Source organism: Macadamia integrifolia, chromosome 2 (assembly GCF_013358625.1).
Source record: "Macadamia integrifolia cultivar HAES 741 chromosome 2, SCU_Mint_v3, whole genome shotgun sequence".
Lineage (NCBI taxonomy): Eukaryota > Viridiplantae > Streptophyta > Magnoliopsida > Proteales > Proteaceae > Macadamia > Macadamia integrifolia.
This window is the reverse complement of record NC_056558.1, coordinates 4,159,214-4,178,811: the sequence shown is the minus strand read 5'-3', so window position 1 is coordinate 4,178,811 and position 19,598 is coordinate 4,159,214. Positions and strand designations below refer to the sequence as shown.

General features: G+C 37.2%; 1 protein-coding gene, 1 non-coding gene and 1 pseudogene across 2 annotated transcripts in view; 1 reads left to right on the top strand and 2 right to left on the bottom strand.

The window, feature by feature from the left end:
• Positions 1–7,955: 7,955 nt before the first annotated feature.
• Positions 7,956–12,948, bottom strand: LOC122093755 (annotated as a pseudogene).
• A 3,747-nt stretch (positions 12,949–16,695) lies between these two features.
• The window catches only part of LOC122060698 (laccase-15-like), a 4,135-nt gene continuing 1,232 nt past the window's right edge, over positions 16,696–19,598 (bottom strand). Inside the window, exons 3-6 of the mRNA XM_042623812.1 lie at positions 18,905–19,149; positions 18,676–18,804; positions 17,064–18,008; positions 16,696–16,967 (exon numbers count right to left, since the gene is read on the bottom strand). Of these exons, the coding sequence (XP_042479746.1) occupies positions 16,837–16,967; positions 17,064–18,008; positions 18,676–18,804; positions 18,905–19,149 (1,450 nt within the window). The 3' untranslated portion in view covers positions 16,696–16,836. The remainder of the gene's footprint in view (positions 16,968–17,063; positions 18,009–18,675; positions 18,805–18,904; positions 19,150–19,598) is intronic.
• Positions 18,067–18,147, top strand: TRNAL-AAG. The gene has a single exon. It is a non-coding gene; the product is annotated as a tRNA-Leu (tRNA).

Below are 19,598 nucleotides of genomic sequence, written 5' to 3'. Positions count from 1 at the left end.
TGCATTCTAATTGACCCCACCCTAGTGCATGGACCACTCGAATGAGCAAAGATCTCTTGCTAATGTTTAATTTATGGGCGAGGATTCCTAGTGTTGGGAGCGCATGTAGAAACATCAACAATGGTGTGATTTTTTTCCTTTCATGAGAGGTGGGGTGGTCATTTCATCCCCTCCATGTCTAGATGAAGAGGCCACGCTGCCTTTTATGTTTCTTTTTTCTTTAATCTATTTAATTATGCATGACAATTGACGAGCTATGGTTGTCCTTAAGTTTCTAGGGATAAAGCAAGACATCTTGTTCATCATATGGTTGTTACACACTGTGTTTTTTTTCAAATTGGCAACTCCAAGATACAAGTGTGAGTGTACATACGGTGTGTGCATTGAAACGGATAATACAAAAAAAATCTTGCATGTGTCATTTCCAATTGATTTGAAGAATAAGATTTTCGTTAATAGATTTCAATTGGTCCTTGATCTCAGAAGTATTTATCATTGTAGTTATATATTATATTTTTAAAACACCATTGGTTAATATCTCCCTAATTATATATCGGTGTATTAGATTCAAGATGATTTTAGACTCAAAATTTTACATGTTTCTAAATAGTGATCAAGACAGACTCAAAATACACTCAAAAGACAGTAATTAATACATGATCAAGGTTAAACAAAAGTCAAGGAATTAAATAATAAGCTAGCTCTCAATTCACCTCCTTTGGTCTATCACCAGCCATAATCCAATCTTGGATGCATCAGGAACCGAAATTATATGCTTCACAACTGTTCAGACAAATGACAACACAGTTTGGTTGTCACAGTCAGGCTTTATACGGTTGGAGGATATGGGGATATGGGGAGTGAGTCAATGTTCTTAACACACAGACTTAATCCATTGAAAGTGATTGATACCATTGGAATGACAGATACTTAAATGCATACTAATTCAAATGTAGGAAAAAATTATGGAATCATTATTCTCCCTTGTTGAATACGACATTTGAAAAAAGTTTCCTTTATTGTGCGGTAAATTAGGTCCTTTATGAGATCAAAGGGTCAAGAGACCTCCGCTCCTCCTTGAGTGGTCTTAGGAAAACTTGATCTTACAATGTCATTAGAAAGAATTCATAAATTCTCACACGTCTACATTATTAGGGATCCTCATCCAACAACAAGCTAAGAAGGTAAAAGTCATAATATCTCAAGATGTATAACAAGACATGTTCGGTAATATTTTATTATCTGTACAAGGTGTTTATGACATTAAAATGAAATTTACCACAAGTGAAACATTAGTAAGTCGGTGTTTAGTTATAACTAAAGTGATCATCTAAAATCAGATAATATTATAAAATCATCCCTGATTTGTTTGGTGTTGAAATCTAATTGCATTAACATTTTGGAAAAGTTAAAAAAAAAATCTAAGGAAAAAAGAATGCTACCTCTTCTTGTGAGTCTATGTCTACACATAGTGGGTGCAAAAAGATGTTGACGCATGACCTCCCATTGAGTACACCACTGACATATTACTTGAGATTGAGCAAGTTACATTTTTTCACATGGAGGTCAGAAAAATGCAGAATTAATATCACGTGGTCATAATTAATCATCCATTAATGTTACCTGTCTCTGCATTTACTTTCTTAAATTGAGTCATTAATGGTCAAGATTAATCTGGTCTTATTTTATTGTCCTTAGCTTTAGTGAAGAATCCACTGCCGTATTGGACTATGGATCATATTATAAGGGAGACTTTGCTTTTATTTTCCTGTACGGAAAGGGGACCTTTTAGCCTTTGAGAGATTGGTGCAAGAAATGCATTGCGACCTAACCATTTTTTTCTTCCTTTTTTCGGTCACAACTAACCACTGACATTAGGTTAAATAGTTTTAGATATATAATCCTAATACATCCATTAACATTCTAGCTCTGCTTGGTAACAACTTAATTCTTTCTAAACTAGTTATCAATATGGATTTCTAATGGGGAGGGTTCTGAGCAAGTGGTACAAGGAACGTACTAATGAGGAGCGATAAAATAGTTTCATAAATATAGGGACTTAGAAATCATTTCGTGAGAGAGAGAGAGAGAGAGAGAGAGAGTATTACTGATTGGTTAAGAAATTTATATGTTATCCTATCAGTAAAGAGAATGTCAAGTTACACGGACGGTGCCATATACATCATTTTTTTATTGTTATTATTGTTGGTGAAATTTTTTTTTTCTGATTATTTACGATGATATAATAATCAAAGACTCAACGTGGAAGCTGAATCAGATTTTATTAGGTTTATAAAAGGAAAAGCAGACCTAATAGCTAGCTATGTGCTATATGGTAGTTTTTGTATTTTCAATTAATTGGTCATCTTGTACGCGGTTTGCCGGTTTTAGTGGTTGAAAGTTTTAATCTGCCATCCATAGCGTATCTTCTATTCCTTTTTTATTTTTTTGGGTGGGGTGTGGGTGGGGGGGGAGAAGAATATAGTTTCCAACCGTGTCAATGTGATATTAATGTCATTACCAAAAGAGAGTGGCTCGAGATTAAAACTCTGTAATGTGTCCTCACTGCTCCGCTAAAAAATTCACACATCTTTAGACCAAGACTTCAAGCTTAGGCTCTTAGCTTTAAGGGAGCCAGGCCATACAAATAATAAAAGTAGGGTATAAAGATACAACTACTTTGGAGGCTATCCATGTTTTTAGATGAGTTTACATAGGCTGACAAGGGTTCCCTCCGGCTTTGTGAAGCTTCTGTTTGTTTTGAATTTCTGCAATGGAGCTGAAGCAAATGCTCAAGTCCCCACCACCATTAAAATCTCTTAATTTGGATCCATATCCATATATTTTTTTTTTTTTTGAAGTCTTGAAAAGGATGAAGAGCTTTGTACAATGGTGCAAAGGAACCGAAGTGTTAGATCAAACACTAAGAATTACGAAAATAAATAGATAAAAGAACGACACAGATATTTAACTAGGTTCATACACCAGTCTGGTGTGCTACGTCCTCGGACGATGAAGAAGATGTTTTACTATGCAAAAGAGAAATTACACCCAAGCAACGGTGAGAAAACTCGCCTTGAAACCCAAGCTCGATAAACCCCCAAAATACAATGACTTTCTCAACAAGATAATAGTATATTACATACTTCAAGCCGTGGGTCAGCCCAAGTCCGAAGCCCATCACAGATCTCAGAAAACTTTCCATTTGAATCGTCACCAAAATATGTCGTAGCAGGTCAATCTTCAAAATGGGTCAAGAATTCGAAACAAACTTAACACGAAGTACTTTGGAAAAAATTGGATTTGTTGAACCTATAAACTAGTGCAGTCTCTCTCTACCATGTTCAATCTTTTTTATTTTTTGGGTTAAAATTGAAAAAAGTTTATACTAATAACGAAGTTAAAGAAAAGAATGGTACAAAGAGTTTGTCTAGATATTTTTAGATCAAATCATTACAAAATTAGCATTACAAGTACACCCTATTCCACCTTTGGCATAGCCCTCATCAATACAAATCCATGGCAACATCGCATAAGTGGATTTTTATTGAATACCGATATAAGTCTTGGTAAAAGGTGACTACACATGAGAAATATGTGAACCACTTTTGGCATACCAAGTAAGCTACCACATGGCTATGAAAAATATATATGTTTAGAAAATGAATTTAATTTTTAGTGCACCAACAAGGCTTTTTATAAAAAATATTTTGATGGTAAAAAGTGATCCGTCTTTTCAAGCGAGACCTTCAAGGATGTAGCTGAGTTGGCAAGAGACTTTCACCTAAAAAACATACACTAGTCAGGTCGACAACCTTAAATAACTGTCACTAGAGCACGCCCGACACACACACACACACAAAAAAAATTCTTATAATAATTGTAGAAGTTCTGAGACAAAGATCTGTTTATTAATCCGGTTGACATGATTGATCCATCCATATACGCTTACCCGATATGGGCCAGTATATGGGCTACTACTACTAAAACTAAAAGAACAATTCCTTGTAGAGCTGCATATGGGCTAGCCCGATTCCAAGGTTAACACTCCCGAGAATGTAAGACTGGGTTTGTGCTCGTGCATTGGGGCTTGATAGCCAGTTGTTGTTGTTGTTGTGGTTGTGATTGTGTTCTTTTTTTTTTTTACCATTTTTTGGGTAAAAGGGCATTGGTACCATTAGATGTAACCAATTGTAGTAGCACAGATTTTCCCAAATAGAATATTATACCAACTTTTATTATTTTTACTTAAGGGTGTCAATCGGTTCAGTTTCAGTTATTCGGTTCGGTTATAGTCTGATTCCAAAAGATGATAAAGTGGACCATAACTAAATCGATAACTGACTTGGTTCCGTATTTAGATAATCAAATCGATTCAATTCAGCTTGGTTAAGTTTCGGTTCTAATTTGGTTCTGATATGCAAATTTAATTCAATTTTATACCTTGATTTTAATTTGGTTATGAAAATGTTTCTACTTTTGAACCATGACTGACTGACAGTGATGGACCAAAGGCCATAATGGGCTCAAGTTATGGGCCTTATGGCCATTGCTAACTCCAAAATTATCTTAGCTTGTAAATATGTGATGATAAATTACAAAAAACACTTACCAATGATCAGAGCAATTCGGTTCGAACCGACGATTCTGACACCCTATACTGAAATCGAGCCAAACCGAATAGCATACTCACATATTCAAATCAAATTTGAACTGAATAAATATGATTCGATTTTAAACCGATTAATTTGACTCGATTTCGATATTCGGTTTCAATTTGAAATTGGCACCCTTACTTTTACTACTAAGATGGGTTTTTATGCCCATGGTCAACTTGGACTTCAAATCAAATCCCAAACAGATAAATTTGAACAAATCTAAAACCTTATGCCAAATCCTGGCCCTCACTCCATCCTCTACACTCTCTCCAAACTCCAAAGTGCACGTTTGTGAAGGTGCACTACAAAAATCCTGATCCTTAATGCATTTTATCCAAAGGGCAATCCGTGAAGATTGAGGATAATATGCAGTTCATTGTGTATAAGGTTGCCAAAAGATAATAAGTTTCAGGTTTGAATAACAACACAAAATCTGAGCCCCAAAGAACAGTTTTCCATTAGAAAGCTCAAATTCTGAGGTTGTCTAGATCAAAAGATCATTCATTAAAAAAAAAAAAATTAGGATCAAGTTTTCCTAAGACCATGATGATTCATTCACCATGATGTTTCAATAGGCCCAGCGAGTATTGGGAGGGAATCTTAGAAACATATTAAAACCCCATAGGGGTATGAATGAAGTTTCTATATAAAAAAAGTTTGTCAGGATAGGTTCTTTTGTGTGATTTTTTTTAATGATATTATTTAACACCCCCATAAAAAGATAATATCCTATATCTACCAAGGGACAATAAGAATGGAGTAGTAAGATAGGATTTAATCCTTGCTCAACCACTGACTTTTATAAGTCAATAGACATGGCCACATAGTATTACCCTATCCTGCCACTTACCAGGAAACCCTATTCCAGCCCTTTTCAATACTTTTCACAATTGAAATTTCAAACCCATCAATTTCTTAGATATATATGGAGAACAGATTATGAAGTAGAGAGAGAGAGAGAGAGAGAGAGAGAGAGTTTTATTCCAGGGAATTTATATTATTCCTATTTGCTGGGTTTCCATTTCTAGTATTGCTATAATTTCCCACTTTTGACTCTCTACTCTCAATTCATTGTTTTCAGGATCATACCACCAGAGAAAAAGTGGTGGAGATGCCATATTTGAATAGAAACTACCAAACTCACTAAGGCCGCCCGGCCAACCCATCTTAGATTTAAAATTATAGACAATATACCACAGAAAGAATCATGGGCTGCGCCGAGATTTGAATTCCCACATTTTTTTCTTCTTTTTATTTGAATCAGAATCAAAGATGGAATCCTATGAACTTTGAACTGATCTCTACTTCTTGGAAAGGGAGAGGCCACTAGAAATCTCACCTTTCACAAAGACAGAAGACATGGACATGAACCAAAGTGAAAAGGTTATTTTGTTCCATACGCAACTAATGAAGGTTTAGGATTATCCAATTCATATCATTTGATTCACTTCATTCAATTACATTAATAATGACTATGATAATGATATTGAATAATGATGATGACACTTAATATAAATAAGGAGATGGATATGGACACAATTCAACATCGGCCAGACACCTTGGCAAGGAAGGCAGTGTACGTTCTTAGCATGTAGGACATCTTGGCCTCTCTCCACTCTTTGATTGCCTATAATTTACTCAGATACCTTTTGTTGGTCACGCTTCAATAAATAGTTCCCCCTCTACCATATGTATTGACGGATTCAATATTGGTCGTGGTCAGCCCATGTGCTTAAACTATGCCTAATTACTTTCTAAGTGATCAGAAAATGGTGAACTTCTAACACCCACTATGGAGTCTGCTTATTATTTCATCCTACATCAAATAGAATCAAATAGTTCTCATTAGCAATGCATGCCACATCCACCCAAGGTTATATTCTTACATTTCTTATTTTTATTTATTTATTTTTAGGAAAAAAGGAACTTAGAAGGCAGTGTGGTCTCTACATCCAAACATAGGGAGGGGTGAAATGACTGCCCCACCTGCAAGAAAAATGAAAATCCCTCCACTATTGATGCTTCTATGTGTACTCCCATTGATCCTTGCAATAGTGATCCACGTGTCTTTTAGGGAACATCTCCCTTATTTTTGGAGGAGAAAAGGTGATATTGTAATGTTTGCAATGTTAACAGCAAGAAGACAATGCGAAAGCTTTTAGGGTTCCATATTATAATGAAAGTGATGTTTAAGATATTAAAATGTAAACCCACAACAAAAAAAGTTGCAATAGAGGACAACAAAACTAGCCCTTTACTGCTATAGAGCTTAGATGATTGTTTTATTGTCATAATTTACAGCTTTCATTGTCTTCATTAGCAATTTATTGACTTCCATCCACTACTTATCCAAAAAATCTTATTGAGTTTTATTTTAACTCTCTCTCTCCCTCCCTCCTCCCTCCTCCCTCCTCCCTCCTCCCTTCCAAATGATAAATTAGAGCTTTGATTCAATTAGCTTTGGTTTCCTTAAATTGTACTTCTAACCGTCATATGTTGCAATATATCACAGTCTGGGTGTTTCAAGTCGTCTTATTTTGTATCTTTTAGTTCTTTCAGTTTTAAGTTGCAACTTTGGTCATGGTACAATCAGCTTAAAAAATTTCAGGTACCAAATAACAAAGATAATATTTTTCTTCATTAACCATTGATGACATGATACTGTGGTGAAACTTCAAAAACATGGTATAAAATCCAAATGGCAATATCATAGTTGAAATTATGGTTCAAAATTGCTTCAACAATAACTTAGTCTAATTATCCCAACTAAACGGAGTCGGCTACATGGATACATATAGATCAAAATTACTTCAACAGAGATTAATGTTAATGTTTTACTCGTAACTGTTTCCTTGCACATTTCATAGTTGCAACCCACAAGTGTGGATGTAATACATTTTCTTGTATACAAACTGATATTCACACTCTTAAAGTAGTACATTTCAAGGAAAAGAAAGGCAATCAAGTCCCAACCCAAGGACTGAAAAGAAATCCTATATATAACTGAAACAAGCCTTGTGTCCAACACCGACATCCACAGCAACCCTTAGATCTCAACAGGGAGGCATATATCTAGGTTTCTTTCGGATACTTGTCAACCAGGATTTACCATTCTTCACTATGAATACTGTGTCCATACCCCAGCTCATATGACGCTCCAAATGACAATGCATGAACCACACCCCTGAGAAAGCCACATCAAAATTGTCAAACCATGACAAATGATATCAGCAGAGAAGGAATACCACATTAGACCTTGAAAAAAAAAACAAAAAACAAAAAACAAAAGAGTTTGGATCAAGTTTCTCGTACGAGAATGGTTCTGATACAAGTCTGATTCACACATGAAATCCACTCAATATGAAAACCTATTGTACCCTTTAGATAAGGCATTATAGGTGAACCATTCTCGTAGCCAGACTCATGAACACCAATCTTACCTGGGTTGTCTGCTCGGAATCTGATGGCAGCCATCCATTCTTAGGGACTCCAACGGTATTAGTTTCAGGTGGATCAACCAAGTTATACCCTTCAGGATCTGTGGTTTTGTTAAAGTTCCCAAAGCCCCATCCAACCAAATAGAAGCTAAACCCATGAAGATGCATTGGATGGTTCTCCCCTGAATTCAAGTTAGTCCCTTGAAACACAACCTCCACTAGAGAGTTGAACTCTACCACCTTCACTTTGGTACCCACCGTCGGTGTTGAAAGATTAGCCGGCAAGTCATCCGCCGTGAAATTGAAATAGTAAGGTGGATCATCAGGAAAATCAGTTTCATAAACCCCTTTGATCTTATTATAATAAGCAAAAAGTAAGTCAATCGATGGGCTCCTGAAACTAATGTTGTTCATGCTAGCAGAGAGTCTTGAACCATTGGGTCCATCACAAGAGTTACTGACACAAGGCAATGTGTTGACAGAGATGGTTGTATAGACTCGGGTGTTGAAAGATTTAGGGACATAAACTGGGTGAGCTTTGCTGGCTAAGCTTCTTAGGCGACTAGTGTAGTTGGTTGCTGCAACAGTATCATTATAGTAAGGAAGAGTTGGGAAAGAAGGAGATGATGGAGGGGTGTCAGTGCCACTATATTTTACTATTGCTGTGGCTGTGGTGTTATCAAAGGCAACACCATTACCACTAGAATAAGCTCTAGCAGCCATGTAATAGTGACCAAGGGTTTGATCAGCTTTGAAGAGGCAATCCATGGTTTGGCCTGGGGTTACCATGATATAGTTTGTTTCTATGGGCTTGAGGTAGCTTCCGTCTGATCCAACAACTGTAAGGGAATGATTAGCTATAGCGAAGAACATTTCCTCATTCATCACTGCATTGACTATGCGAAGAAGATAGGTTTTCCCTTTCTCCACGTAAAAGCTCCTGCAACCATATTTGTAACATGATTTAGTAATGATTATGATGCGCCAATTTTTTTTTTTTTTTTTTGGCGGGGGGTGTATTAGTCATTTTGGCGAAAAAGTTTGGATCCCCTTCACCTAGGATATCACCTCGTCATACATGTGAGGAATCTGTTTCATTTTCTGCCCTTACAAGAGTGACGAATAGCATGTATGGGGAAAAAAAAAAGGGAAAATTACATGATTACCCACTTCTGGGTTTCTCTTAACAAAATTACCGATCAAAAGTTTCAGTTAATAAAAATACCCAAAATTAGGTTTCCCTTTACAAAATTACCCACTTAAAGTTTAAGTTAACAAAAATACCTCAAATTGAGTTTGGGTTTACAAAACTACCCACTCAAAGTTTTAGTCATAAAAAATATATATGATTATATGTGGAAGATGAAGAATCACTATTTTGGGTAGTTTTGTAAATCCAAACCTGATTTTGGGTATTTTTGTTAACTAAAACTTTGGGTGGGTAGTTTTGTAAACTTAAACCTAATTTTGGGTATTTTTGTTAACCAAAACTTTTTGTGGATAATTTTGTAAAGGGAAACCCAAAAATGGGTAATCTTGTAATTTTCCCAAAAAAAAAAATGTATTAGATCCTCACATGTACCATTTGCAGTGGATCCAAATTCTTTTGACTCCTATTATCCTCTCCCATGATTGGTGGTACACCAAACCTTTTGCCTTTTTTTTTTTTTTTCAATAAGGTGGGAAGGTCAGTATGATCTAAGGTACCAGATTAGGATTTTAGTCCGAAAGAGTTTTATTTGTTCCTTTCTTCTTTTTTATTTTAATTCTCTTTGCTCTTTTTCGTTTTGTTTTGTTTTTTTTTTTTTTTTTTTTTTACAAAATTTAAAATATATTTCCTATTTATCTTTTATCTTTTTCGTTTTTCCGTTTTCTAAAGGACAAGAGGGAAATCTTTTTAAATTATTTATTTTTATTTTTATTTTATTTTATTTCAAAATATATTTTTCATTACTACAATTTTGCTTTGGATGTATTCAAGTATACTTAGGTAAAAGGTTTCATATGATGATAAAGTGCAGTTTTGCACCAAGGGGAGGGGGGATGATGAACCGTCCAATAGGGACTGTATTTATTAATGAAATAGGATGTGAGATCTATGGGTGGTTTGTGAGAGGGCGTGCACAAGAATAAGCACACTACGTCATGTGTTTCCATTTATGCAAATCTTAGGTACCATTTAAAACTTGAATTTTGTCTTTTCCCTTTCCCTTTTCCTTTCCTAAAGCCATGAGTGAAATCTTTCTAAATTATTTATTTTCTTTTCTAGCATTTTAAAATATATTTTTTCATCACCATTTTTTTTGGGGGGGGGGGGTTTCTTTGAAGAGGATTTCATATGATGTCACACTGCTCCGTGTGGTTGTCTGGAAACAAAGAGATTTTTCACAAGAAAATACTCATTTTCTAGTGTTTTTGTCATCAGATTTCTAGACAACCAAAGATGGCCATTGTTTAGGTATGGAAAAAGCAATCAGTATGAAATTTTTTAACTAAGGATGTGTTTGGCATGCATTCTCATTTTTAGAATGCGTATTCCCATTCTGAGTATGCAGAATGCATTCTATGTTGTAAATCAGAACATTGTTTGCCTATTTGACTAAAATTCATTCTTAATTACAGAATGCTCACACTTGTTTAGGAATTTCAATAAACAACTCATATGCAAAATCTCGCGGAGAGAGGAGGAGAAGAGAAGAGAGAGAGAGTATTGGAGTCGAAATTGAAGGGGAGAGGGAGATCCGTGCAGTTATAGAGAGAGTCACAATGTAATCTACACAATGCAATGCTCATTCAATGATATCAACTGTGTTGTGCTTCACAACAATGGTGATTGGTGAAGCAACAAACCTGCAACTTTATATATGAACTTTGTACCAATGAGTGTCTTATAGTGAGGAAGCATTGTTGCCCTTAGCCAAAGGCGTCCCCTTGCAAGGAGGGATAGTAGAAGCGGAGACGGCGAGTTGAGGGTTCGGATGCTAGAGTACCAGATTCGCGAGAAGGGGCAGTGGAAGGTCAGAGCTGTTGGCGATAGGCAAGAAGTGAGAGAGAGAGAGAGAGAGAAAACGAAATCTTCAATGAATTACATGTTCTCACACCAGACCTACCATATCTCTGCCATTAATTTTGCCTATTTAGTATTGAAGGCCGACGATGTTGACAATCAACAAATCCGACCATGTAAGTCTCTGTGGAGGTGGAAGAAAAAAGAAGAGATTGAGGAGAGTTTGGATTTCTACTTCAGCTTCCCCATCTCTGTTCCAGAGATCATCTCCAAACTCTCAGCCAAAGCTCTTTGCCTCAGAGTGTCTTCATCTTTTATCTTGAAAACTGAAATCCAATTCAACATTTTGGAAGGAGATGAAGGGGAGGACGCCTACAAGAATTACCACCAACAGAAGTTTCGAGGCAACGGAAGAAGAAAATAGAGGAAGAACAAATGAATGAAGATGAATTGCACGTCTTGTTTACTCAGAGATTTTTCTTGCTGAAGAAAATTCAACTCACAGGTCCTGACCAATGAGGCGGATGTCGAGTTCGTCGGGGCTATTAGAATGTGTTTTTTTCTACTTTGCCTCAGAATGTAGAATGGGTCACTTTGCCTGTTCTAGAACGAGCTGTGTTCTCTAATGCATTCCAGAGTCCAAGAACGAGAATTGATACCAAACACCATTTTTATAGCCTCAAAATGTGTTCCATGCCTGGAATGCATTCCAAGAATGCAAACCAAACACATCCTAAATCTCCATGGTGTATGGTCTTGTACAGTGTGTTTGATATATAGTTAATTACCTGCTTTGGAGCATGGATAGAGATCTCCAAGTTGTCCATTTATCTTATGAGCATCTGAGGTGTTGGGTTCTCCTCCACTCTTAAGGGCCTCTTCATATATCTCCATCACGTCTCCTTTGTACCAGCTTCCTACAAGTTTACCCAACAAAGATTCCTAAGACATCAAACATAACTTCGCGAAGTTTAGGTTCTCTCCCCATATATGAACCTTCCTACATGGAATCTCACTGTTTATGGGTTTGAATATAAGACCACTTATGGGACGGATACCCTTGGGCGATGGAATCCCATGTGTGGAAGGTAACTCCTCTCCTGAGGTAAGGAGCTGATCCAGACTCTATTTTGTGGGTCTTGTGTGTTTTGCTTATGCAATCACTTACCAAGAACGATGGGGACTTCAGAATAGGGCTTGGGAAAAGGTTAGGAAGTGCCCAACTTGGGGAAAACAAAGATGGGACCATGGACTGTAGCTCGTGACCAGTCACTGTGGGCGTGCCACCAAATGGTTCCTTCCTCTGTAGTGAAGTTGATCTCATATGTGAAGCTCCCACCTGCTTGGATTGGGCATTGTGTTATGTACTCTGGACCATCAGACCATGGATTTCTCGGCTGCTTCACTCCATGCCTGCCACCATTAATTCACAGAAAGAGCTAGCTGAGCTGAGGCTCGAATACAAATTATCCCATCAAAATTATAAATGGGAAAGCAAAGAAAGTGATACCAGTGGAGGGTGATATTATAAGTTCCATGGTTGACAACATTGATAAACACCGTATCTTCTCTGTGGACGTGCAAAGCTGGCCCTGGAAATTTCCCATTCACTGTCAAGATTTTTTTGGTGCTACACAGTCTGGTATATGAAGTTTCAATGATCTGCAAATGAAAAAAAAAAATGCTTTGCATGACCAAGCAAAAATCTCATTACTAATAACCATTCAATTAGAATCTAAAATGACTCAAATAACTAACATTCCACTTAAAGTGGTAGGTCTCCCCCAAACCCATGGAGAGGAGTTGCAACAACACAAGCCCCAGAAGCTTTAAGATCAGACCCTTCTTCCCCAGCTTCATTATCTCACTTAAGCATGTAAGAACTCTCCTTTTTTCCTTTCTTCTATGGTTTCTGAATCAGCTTTCAATGGGGTTTTATAGAGTTGTTTTTAGTATGTGGCAGTATACTTTGCACTTACATGCGGAAATAAGAAAATAATTAAAGGTTAGAAGCTCAAGTGCTTGTCCTATTCATCTAGGGTGAAAGTTGAATTCACATCTTTTCCCAAACTTTCACGTTCTCTCTCTCTCTCTCTCTCTCTCTCTCTCTCTCTCTCTCTCTCTCTCTCTCTCTCACTTTCTAGCTAGTTTCCCTGGGACTGAAACATTCCAACCCTATTCAAAGTCATTACATTATTGAGTCAATACTAGAAACTTTCTAATATAGCATTCATGGTGTGTAAGGGTGTCACCATAGAATATTTAATGATGGAATGAAAGTTAGTGAGATTTAGAAGAGAGGGGTAATAATTTGTAATGAAATACTAGCTTAGTCTAGTTGTAACACAATCGGCATTCAGAAAAAAGGTTGTGGGATTGAACCCTATCATATTTGTTCAGTAAGATAAAATAACAAAAAAAAAAAAAAAAAAAAAAAGGTAATAATGTGTAATTTTGAACTCATATGTGTGCCATAGTGAAAGAATTAGAGTTAAGTGTTACTCTCTGAACTCTTGAGCTAAATGATTATTTTTCAGAACTTCTTATCATATACTTTATTTTGGATTATTCCTTTGGAGATCTTAAGTTTCTTATATTCACAAGGTAGAAATGTCATCGAATAATTTGCCCCCTTCCGTCTTTGACTTTGAATCAAAAAAAGATTTTCCGCAGGTGAATGAATAATTTATCAAAAAGCACAGAAGAATAGGCTTGCAATCAAAGGACAAAAGAGAGAGAAGCCTACAGAACAAGGGAAGAACAAAAACCAAAAGTCAAAAAGAGAGAAAGCTTAGCCATCAAGATCAAAAGTGGCAAAGGCCAACATCAGGTCGGGCTACTGGAGGCCGGCATAAATTGGATACGGAGATCTCAGGAAGCTTCAGTGGGAAAAAATTATTTGCTTCACGGCTGTTTAGACAAATGACAACTCGGTTTGATAGTTAGGCTCTATAGTGTAAGGGAATGAGAGTTAAATTTCTTAACTTAGCACTTTAATCCATTGATAATGAAAATGATGTATTAATGGGAGAGAAAACACTATATGGCTGCGTGACTTGTGTACTATAGCGGGGGCCAATGCAAGTGTGCATGTGTCGAGCATCCAATATGAGGATGTGGGTTGGTCATTTCTAGCACAAAATCACAAATTCATGTGACATATGGCTCCAGCATAGGGTTCCTCATCCAACATGGAAGGTAAAGTCATAAGTAATTTCAAGAGACATATATACAAGGCCTTGTTTGGTAATCTTATCTTGGCTAAACCAGACTTTGAGTGGTTCCAGTGAAACTCCTAAGCTACTTCCAAAACAAGGAGTTTAATTGTGACATTAAAACGAAATGCACCAAGAGCAAAACATTAGGAAAGTCTTATGCCTATCACTAAAGTGGTCTTCCATAATCAAATAATAGACAATCAACCATGATTTTTTAGGGTACTGAAGATATTTTATAAACATTTCTTACGAAAAAAAAAACTGTGTACATTGTTACTTAAGATCAAGCAAAAAATGGAGATCACTTAAAATATCAAATGGTCATTATCATCTATAACTGTTACCTGCTTCTCCATCTTCCTTCTTAAATTTAACCCTTCATTTTTAGGACATGATTTGGCCTCATTTTATTGTCTTTAGCTTTAGTGCAGAACCCACTACCTTATTGGACCAAAGCATGAGAAGAGGTAGCTTGGGCCAGCATTCCAATATTAGAAGAGGGAGATCATACTTTGTTTTGGATGGTTACAGAAAGAATTAATTGCAAACTAACCATTGATACTAGGCCAAATTGTTATAGGCTCAGGGTCAAAAAGTTTCCTTGAACCACTAGAGGAGGGTTTTCTCTCTCTCTCTCTAGTATTAAATTACATCTTTACTTTTCTATGTATGAAACTATTTCACCGCACCTCATTGGCGCCCTTTATGCCAACTCTCTTTAGTGCAAAGCTGGAACCCACCTTCTATAACCACAATACATTCTTTAACATTCTACCTGATTCCAATTTAAAAATTTTCAAATTAGTTATCAATACGGGTTGACATCTATGTCTGTGTAACTGATCACCATCAAGAACCGTAAGCCAGAGGACTGGGGCATATAATAGAGGCCCAATATATAAATGGGTTGGTCTGGTTTCCCAATGAAATAAGCTGGAGACATGAAATGGGCCTGACAGAGCTTGAGCTTAGTTTCTCAAGATTTGGGAGGGATTGATTGGGCCGGCTTATTGAACCATGGACTGATAAGGTCCAGCCTGTAAAGCTTTTTGTGCTCTTATTTGTTTTATAAACCGAGGGAGGGTACTCCACAAGCGACATAGAGAGTGCACTAATGAGAGAGGGTGCTAATGTACCTACACAATCAGCTCAAAACATTCTCCCTTGTTTTATTTAATTTGTGTGATAATCATAATGCCAAGCAAGGTGATATGTTAACTTGGCGTTCGCTTATAAGTAGTCCTCGCCTGTTTTATTAATTTATTTTTGCAGAGATTCTATTCGCGCTCGCATGTAATAGAGTCTCCCACGTCAAACCAATAGAAAGATGAGAACTCATGCACAAGGCCCAAATTGTTAGGGAGGGGATAGAGTATGAGAGTGATGTACACAACCTTTCTCTAGTTATCTACTATGATAGAAGGAGAAAGTTTTTCTGCACCATGCAGGAAGGTTTACCACACCATCTTTTTAGTATGTTCCTAAATTAAGCCTTACAGTCGAAAGATTTCCCTTCTCCGTGACTTAAGAAAAACCCGATTCATGGTAGAACAATCAAAGACTAAAAGGTGGTAATGAATTAGATTTTTTGTAAAGGAAAAGTAGACCAAATAGCTATGAGCTATGGCAGTTAGGGTGTTCTCATTTGATAGCCTTCTACGCGGTGTTAGTGGTTGATCAAGGATTTAATTTTTTCCATCCATAGCGTATCCTCTTTTCTTTTTCTTTTTTATCTTCTTTCCAAGAAGAATAGTCTTCAGCCATTTCAACATTGTGGTGTTTATGAGGCCCAACATTAAAACCCTCTAATCAATATCCTCTCTATGCACTCCACTCAAAAATCACATATTCACACATCTTTAGACCAAGACTACAAGCTCAGCTTCAAGAGAGGCACAAGCTATGAAGACAAAACTACTTTAGCTTAGCTATTAAGAGAGGCAGTTTAGCTATCAAGATACAACTACTTTGGAGCAGGTGAGCCATGTTGCTATGTTCACATAGCCAAAAAATGGTTCCCCCAGGCTTTGTGAAGCTTCTGTTTTTGTGAGGACCAAATATCAGTGCAAAAGCTGAAGTAAATAATCTATGGATCATGTAGAAGCAAACACCCATTATAGACTGATCAAACTAATAAAAGATAAGTTAAACCCTATTTATTGGCTTAGAGGGCAAACAATGATAGTACAGTAGCCGAAGATCACTATTCTCTCTCTCTCTCTCTCTCTCTCTCTCTCTCTCTCTCTGGAATTTATTATTATGCTAATGAAGTGACAACTCGATGCTTAGAAACAATTCTCTCTTTATTGAACCACATAAATGAGGTCTTAATTGGATTGATTAGGGGAATGAAACCCATATACATATGCATATGAACTACTGTAACCTAATTTTTTATAGATGATCCAATGCTATTACATAAATCACTGGTTTATCTATGTGACATATTACACAGAAATCCTATAACTGAAACAACCCTTGTGTCCAATACCGACGTCCATGGCAACTCTTGGATCTCAACAGGGAGGCATGTATCGAGGTTTCTTTCGGATCGTTGTTGGCCTTGATTTACCATTCTTCACTATGAATACAGTGTTCATGCCCCAGCTCATATGTCGCTCCAAATGACAATGCATGAACCACACCCCTGACAAAACCTCATCAAATTTATAAATTAGCACAGAGGGAACACCAAATTAGACCTTGAAAAGAAGGTTTCATAGATTTATATCATAGATCTTACCAGGGTTGTTTGCTCTGAATCTGATGGCAGCCCATCCATTCTTAGGGACTCCAACAGTATTAATTTCAGGTGGATCAACCAAGTTGTACCCTTTAGGATCTGTGGTCTTGTTGAAGTTCCCAAAGCCCCATCCAACCAAATAGAAGCTAAACCCATGAAGGTGCATTGGATGGTTCTCTCCTGCATTCAAGTTAGTACCTTGAAACACAATCTCAACTGTTGAGTTGAATTTTACCACCTTCACTTTGGTAGCCACCGTCGGTGTTGAAAGATAAGATGGCAAGTCGTCCGCCGTGAAATTGAAGTAGTAAGGTGGTTCATCAGGAAAATCAGTTCCATAAACCCCTTTGATCTTATTGTAATAAGCAAGAAGTATGTCAATTGATGGGTTTCTGAAACTAATGTTGTTCATGCTAGCAGCAAGTCGTGAACCATTGGGTCCATCACAAGAGTTATTGATACAAGGCAATGTGTTGACAGAGATGGTTGTATAGACTTGGGTCTGGATACATTTAGGGACATCAATTGGGTGGTCTTTACTGGCTAAGCTTCTTAGGCGCCTAGTGTAGTTGGTTGTTGCATCAGTGTCATTATAGTAGGGGAGAGTTGGGAAGGAAGGAGATGATGGAGGGGTGTAAGTGCCCTTGTATTTTAAAATTGCTGTGGTTGTGGTGTTATCAAAGACAACTCCCACCCCACTGGAATAAGCTCTAGCTGCCATGTAATAGTGACTCAGGTTTTGGTCAGCTTTGAAGAGGCAATCCATGGTTTGGCCTGGGGCTATCATGATATATTTGGTTTTTATGGGCTTGAGGTAGTTTCCATCTGATCCGATGACAGTAAGGGAATGATTAGCTATGGCGAAGAACATTTCCTCATTCATCACTGCATTGACGATGCGAAGAAGATAGGTTTTCCCTTTCTCCACCAGAACCGTGAACGTTCCTGCAATGACATTCAAAACACTTAGTTTATATTAAAAATTTCAACTTTTTGTTCACAAGTTGAGATGGCCGAGTTGGTCTAAGGCGCCAGATTAAGGTTCTGGTCCGAAAGGGCGTGGGTTCAAATCCCACTCTCAACAAATTTTTTTTTTTTTTTTTTTTTTTTTTTGAAAATTGGATTCTTTTGTGAATTTTCCTAAAGCCATATTTTCATTCCCGTGGTCCATCAACCATTTACAATAAGGGAGAAGAGAGGTGGAGAATGATGAGGCTCACATCTGAACCGACCCATCATTCAACCACTAGTGATAGAAAACTTTATCATAAAATTGTTGGGTAAAATTGTTGCGGACAGGCGTTCTCTACGAAAGCCAATATCTCAACCCGCGAGAAACATGTACTAGTCTCAAGGCAACCAAACGATTTTTCAGAAAGAAACATAATTTAGAAGAATGTCTATCAAAAGATTGACATTCATATCCGATACATACACCATTTGATTTACCGAACCAAACACCCCCTAAAACTACAGAGGCAGGGCATGCATCTGCTTCTTGAGGCAGGGTAGGTTTGCCAACTAAGCCACCCTTGGGATTATAATACCGTATTTGGTTTCTCGTATTTCTCATGGTGGATTGTCTTGTATGATGTGTTTAATATATAGTTACCTGGTTTGGAGCATGGATAGAGATCTCCAGGTTGTCCATTGATGGTATGAGCATCTGACGTATTGGGTTCTCCACCATTCTTAAGGGCCTCTTCAATTATCTCCATCACATCTCCTTTGTACCAGCTTCCTGCAACAATTTTACCCAACAAGAACATCAAACATGAGCACCAAAGATGGTTTTGTGTGTATGTGTGTGTGTGTGAGAGTTTTGTTGTTGAATAATTTACCAATAACGATGGGGACTTCAGAATAGGGTTTGGGGAAAGGGTAGGAAGTGCCAAGCTTGGGGAAAACAAAGATGGGACCATGGACTGTAGCTCGTGACCAGTCGCTGTGGGCATGCCACCAAAGGGTTCCTTCCTCTGTAGTGAAGTTGATCTCATATGTGAAGCTCCCACCTGCTTGGATTGGGCACTGTGTTATGTACTCTGGACCATCAGACCATGGATTCCTCGGCTGCTTCACTCCATGCCTGCCACCAGTAGTTCCAAGTTTCACTTGTTTTTTAATGAGCTTCATTCTCAGTTTCACACCACAACATTAATAATAACAACACTACAATCACATCCGATCACTGATTAAGGCTTACTATTTTTTATCAAAACATCATCCTTTTTCTTACCTCTCTAAAGCTTTAAAGTTTTACCAAAAAAAAAAACCTTTAGAGTTTTTAATTTTTAGGAAATAGGAACCATTAAAACAACGATTCACAAAAGAAAACGAAGAGAAGATCACACACACCTAGAACACAAATATTTTACATGGTTCACCTAAATGGGCTACATCCACAGCAGAATGTAACTCATGCCCTTATGAGATAACCCAATATAAATATATATATATATATATTAGTGCATTACAATATAGAAAAATCTTAATCGTAGAAATTACAAAACTTCCACATTATAAACAACTCACAAA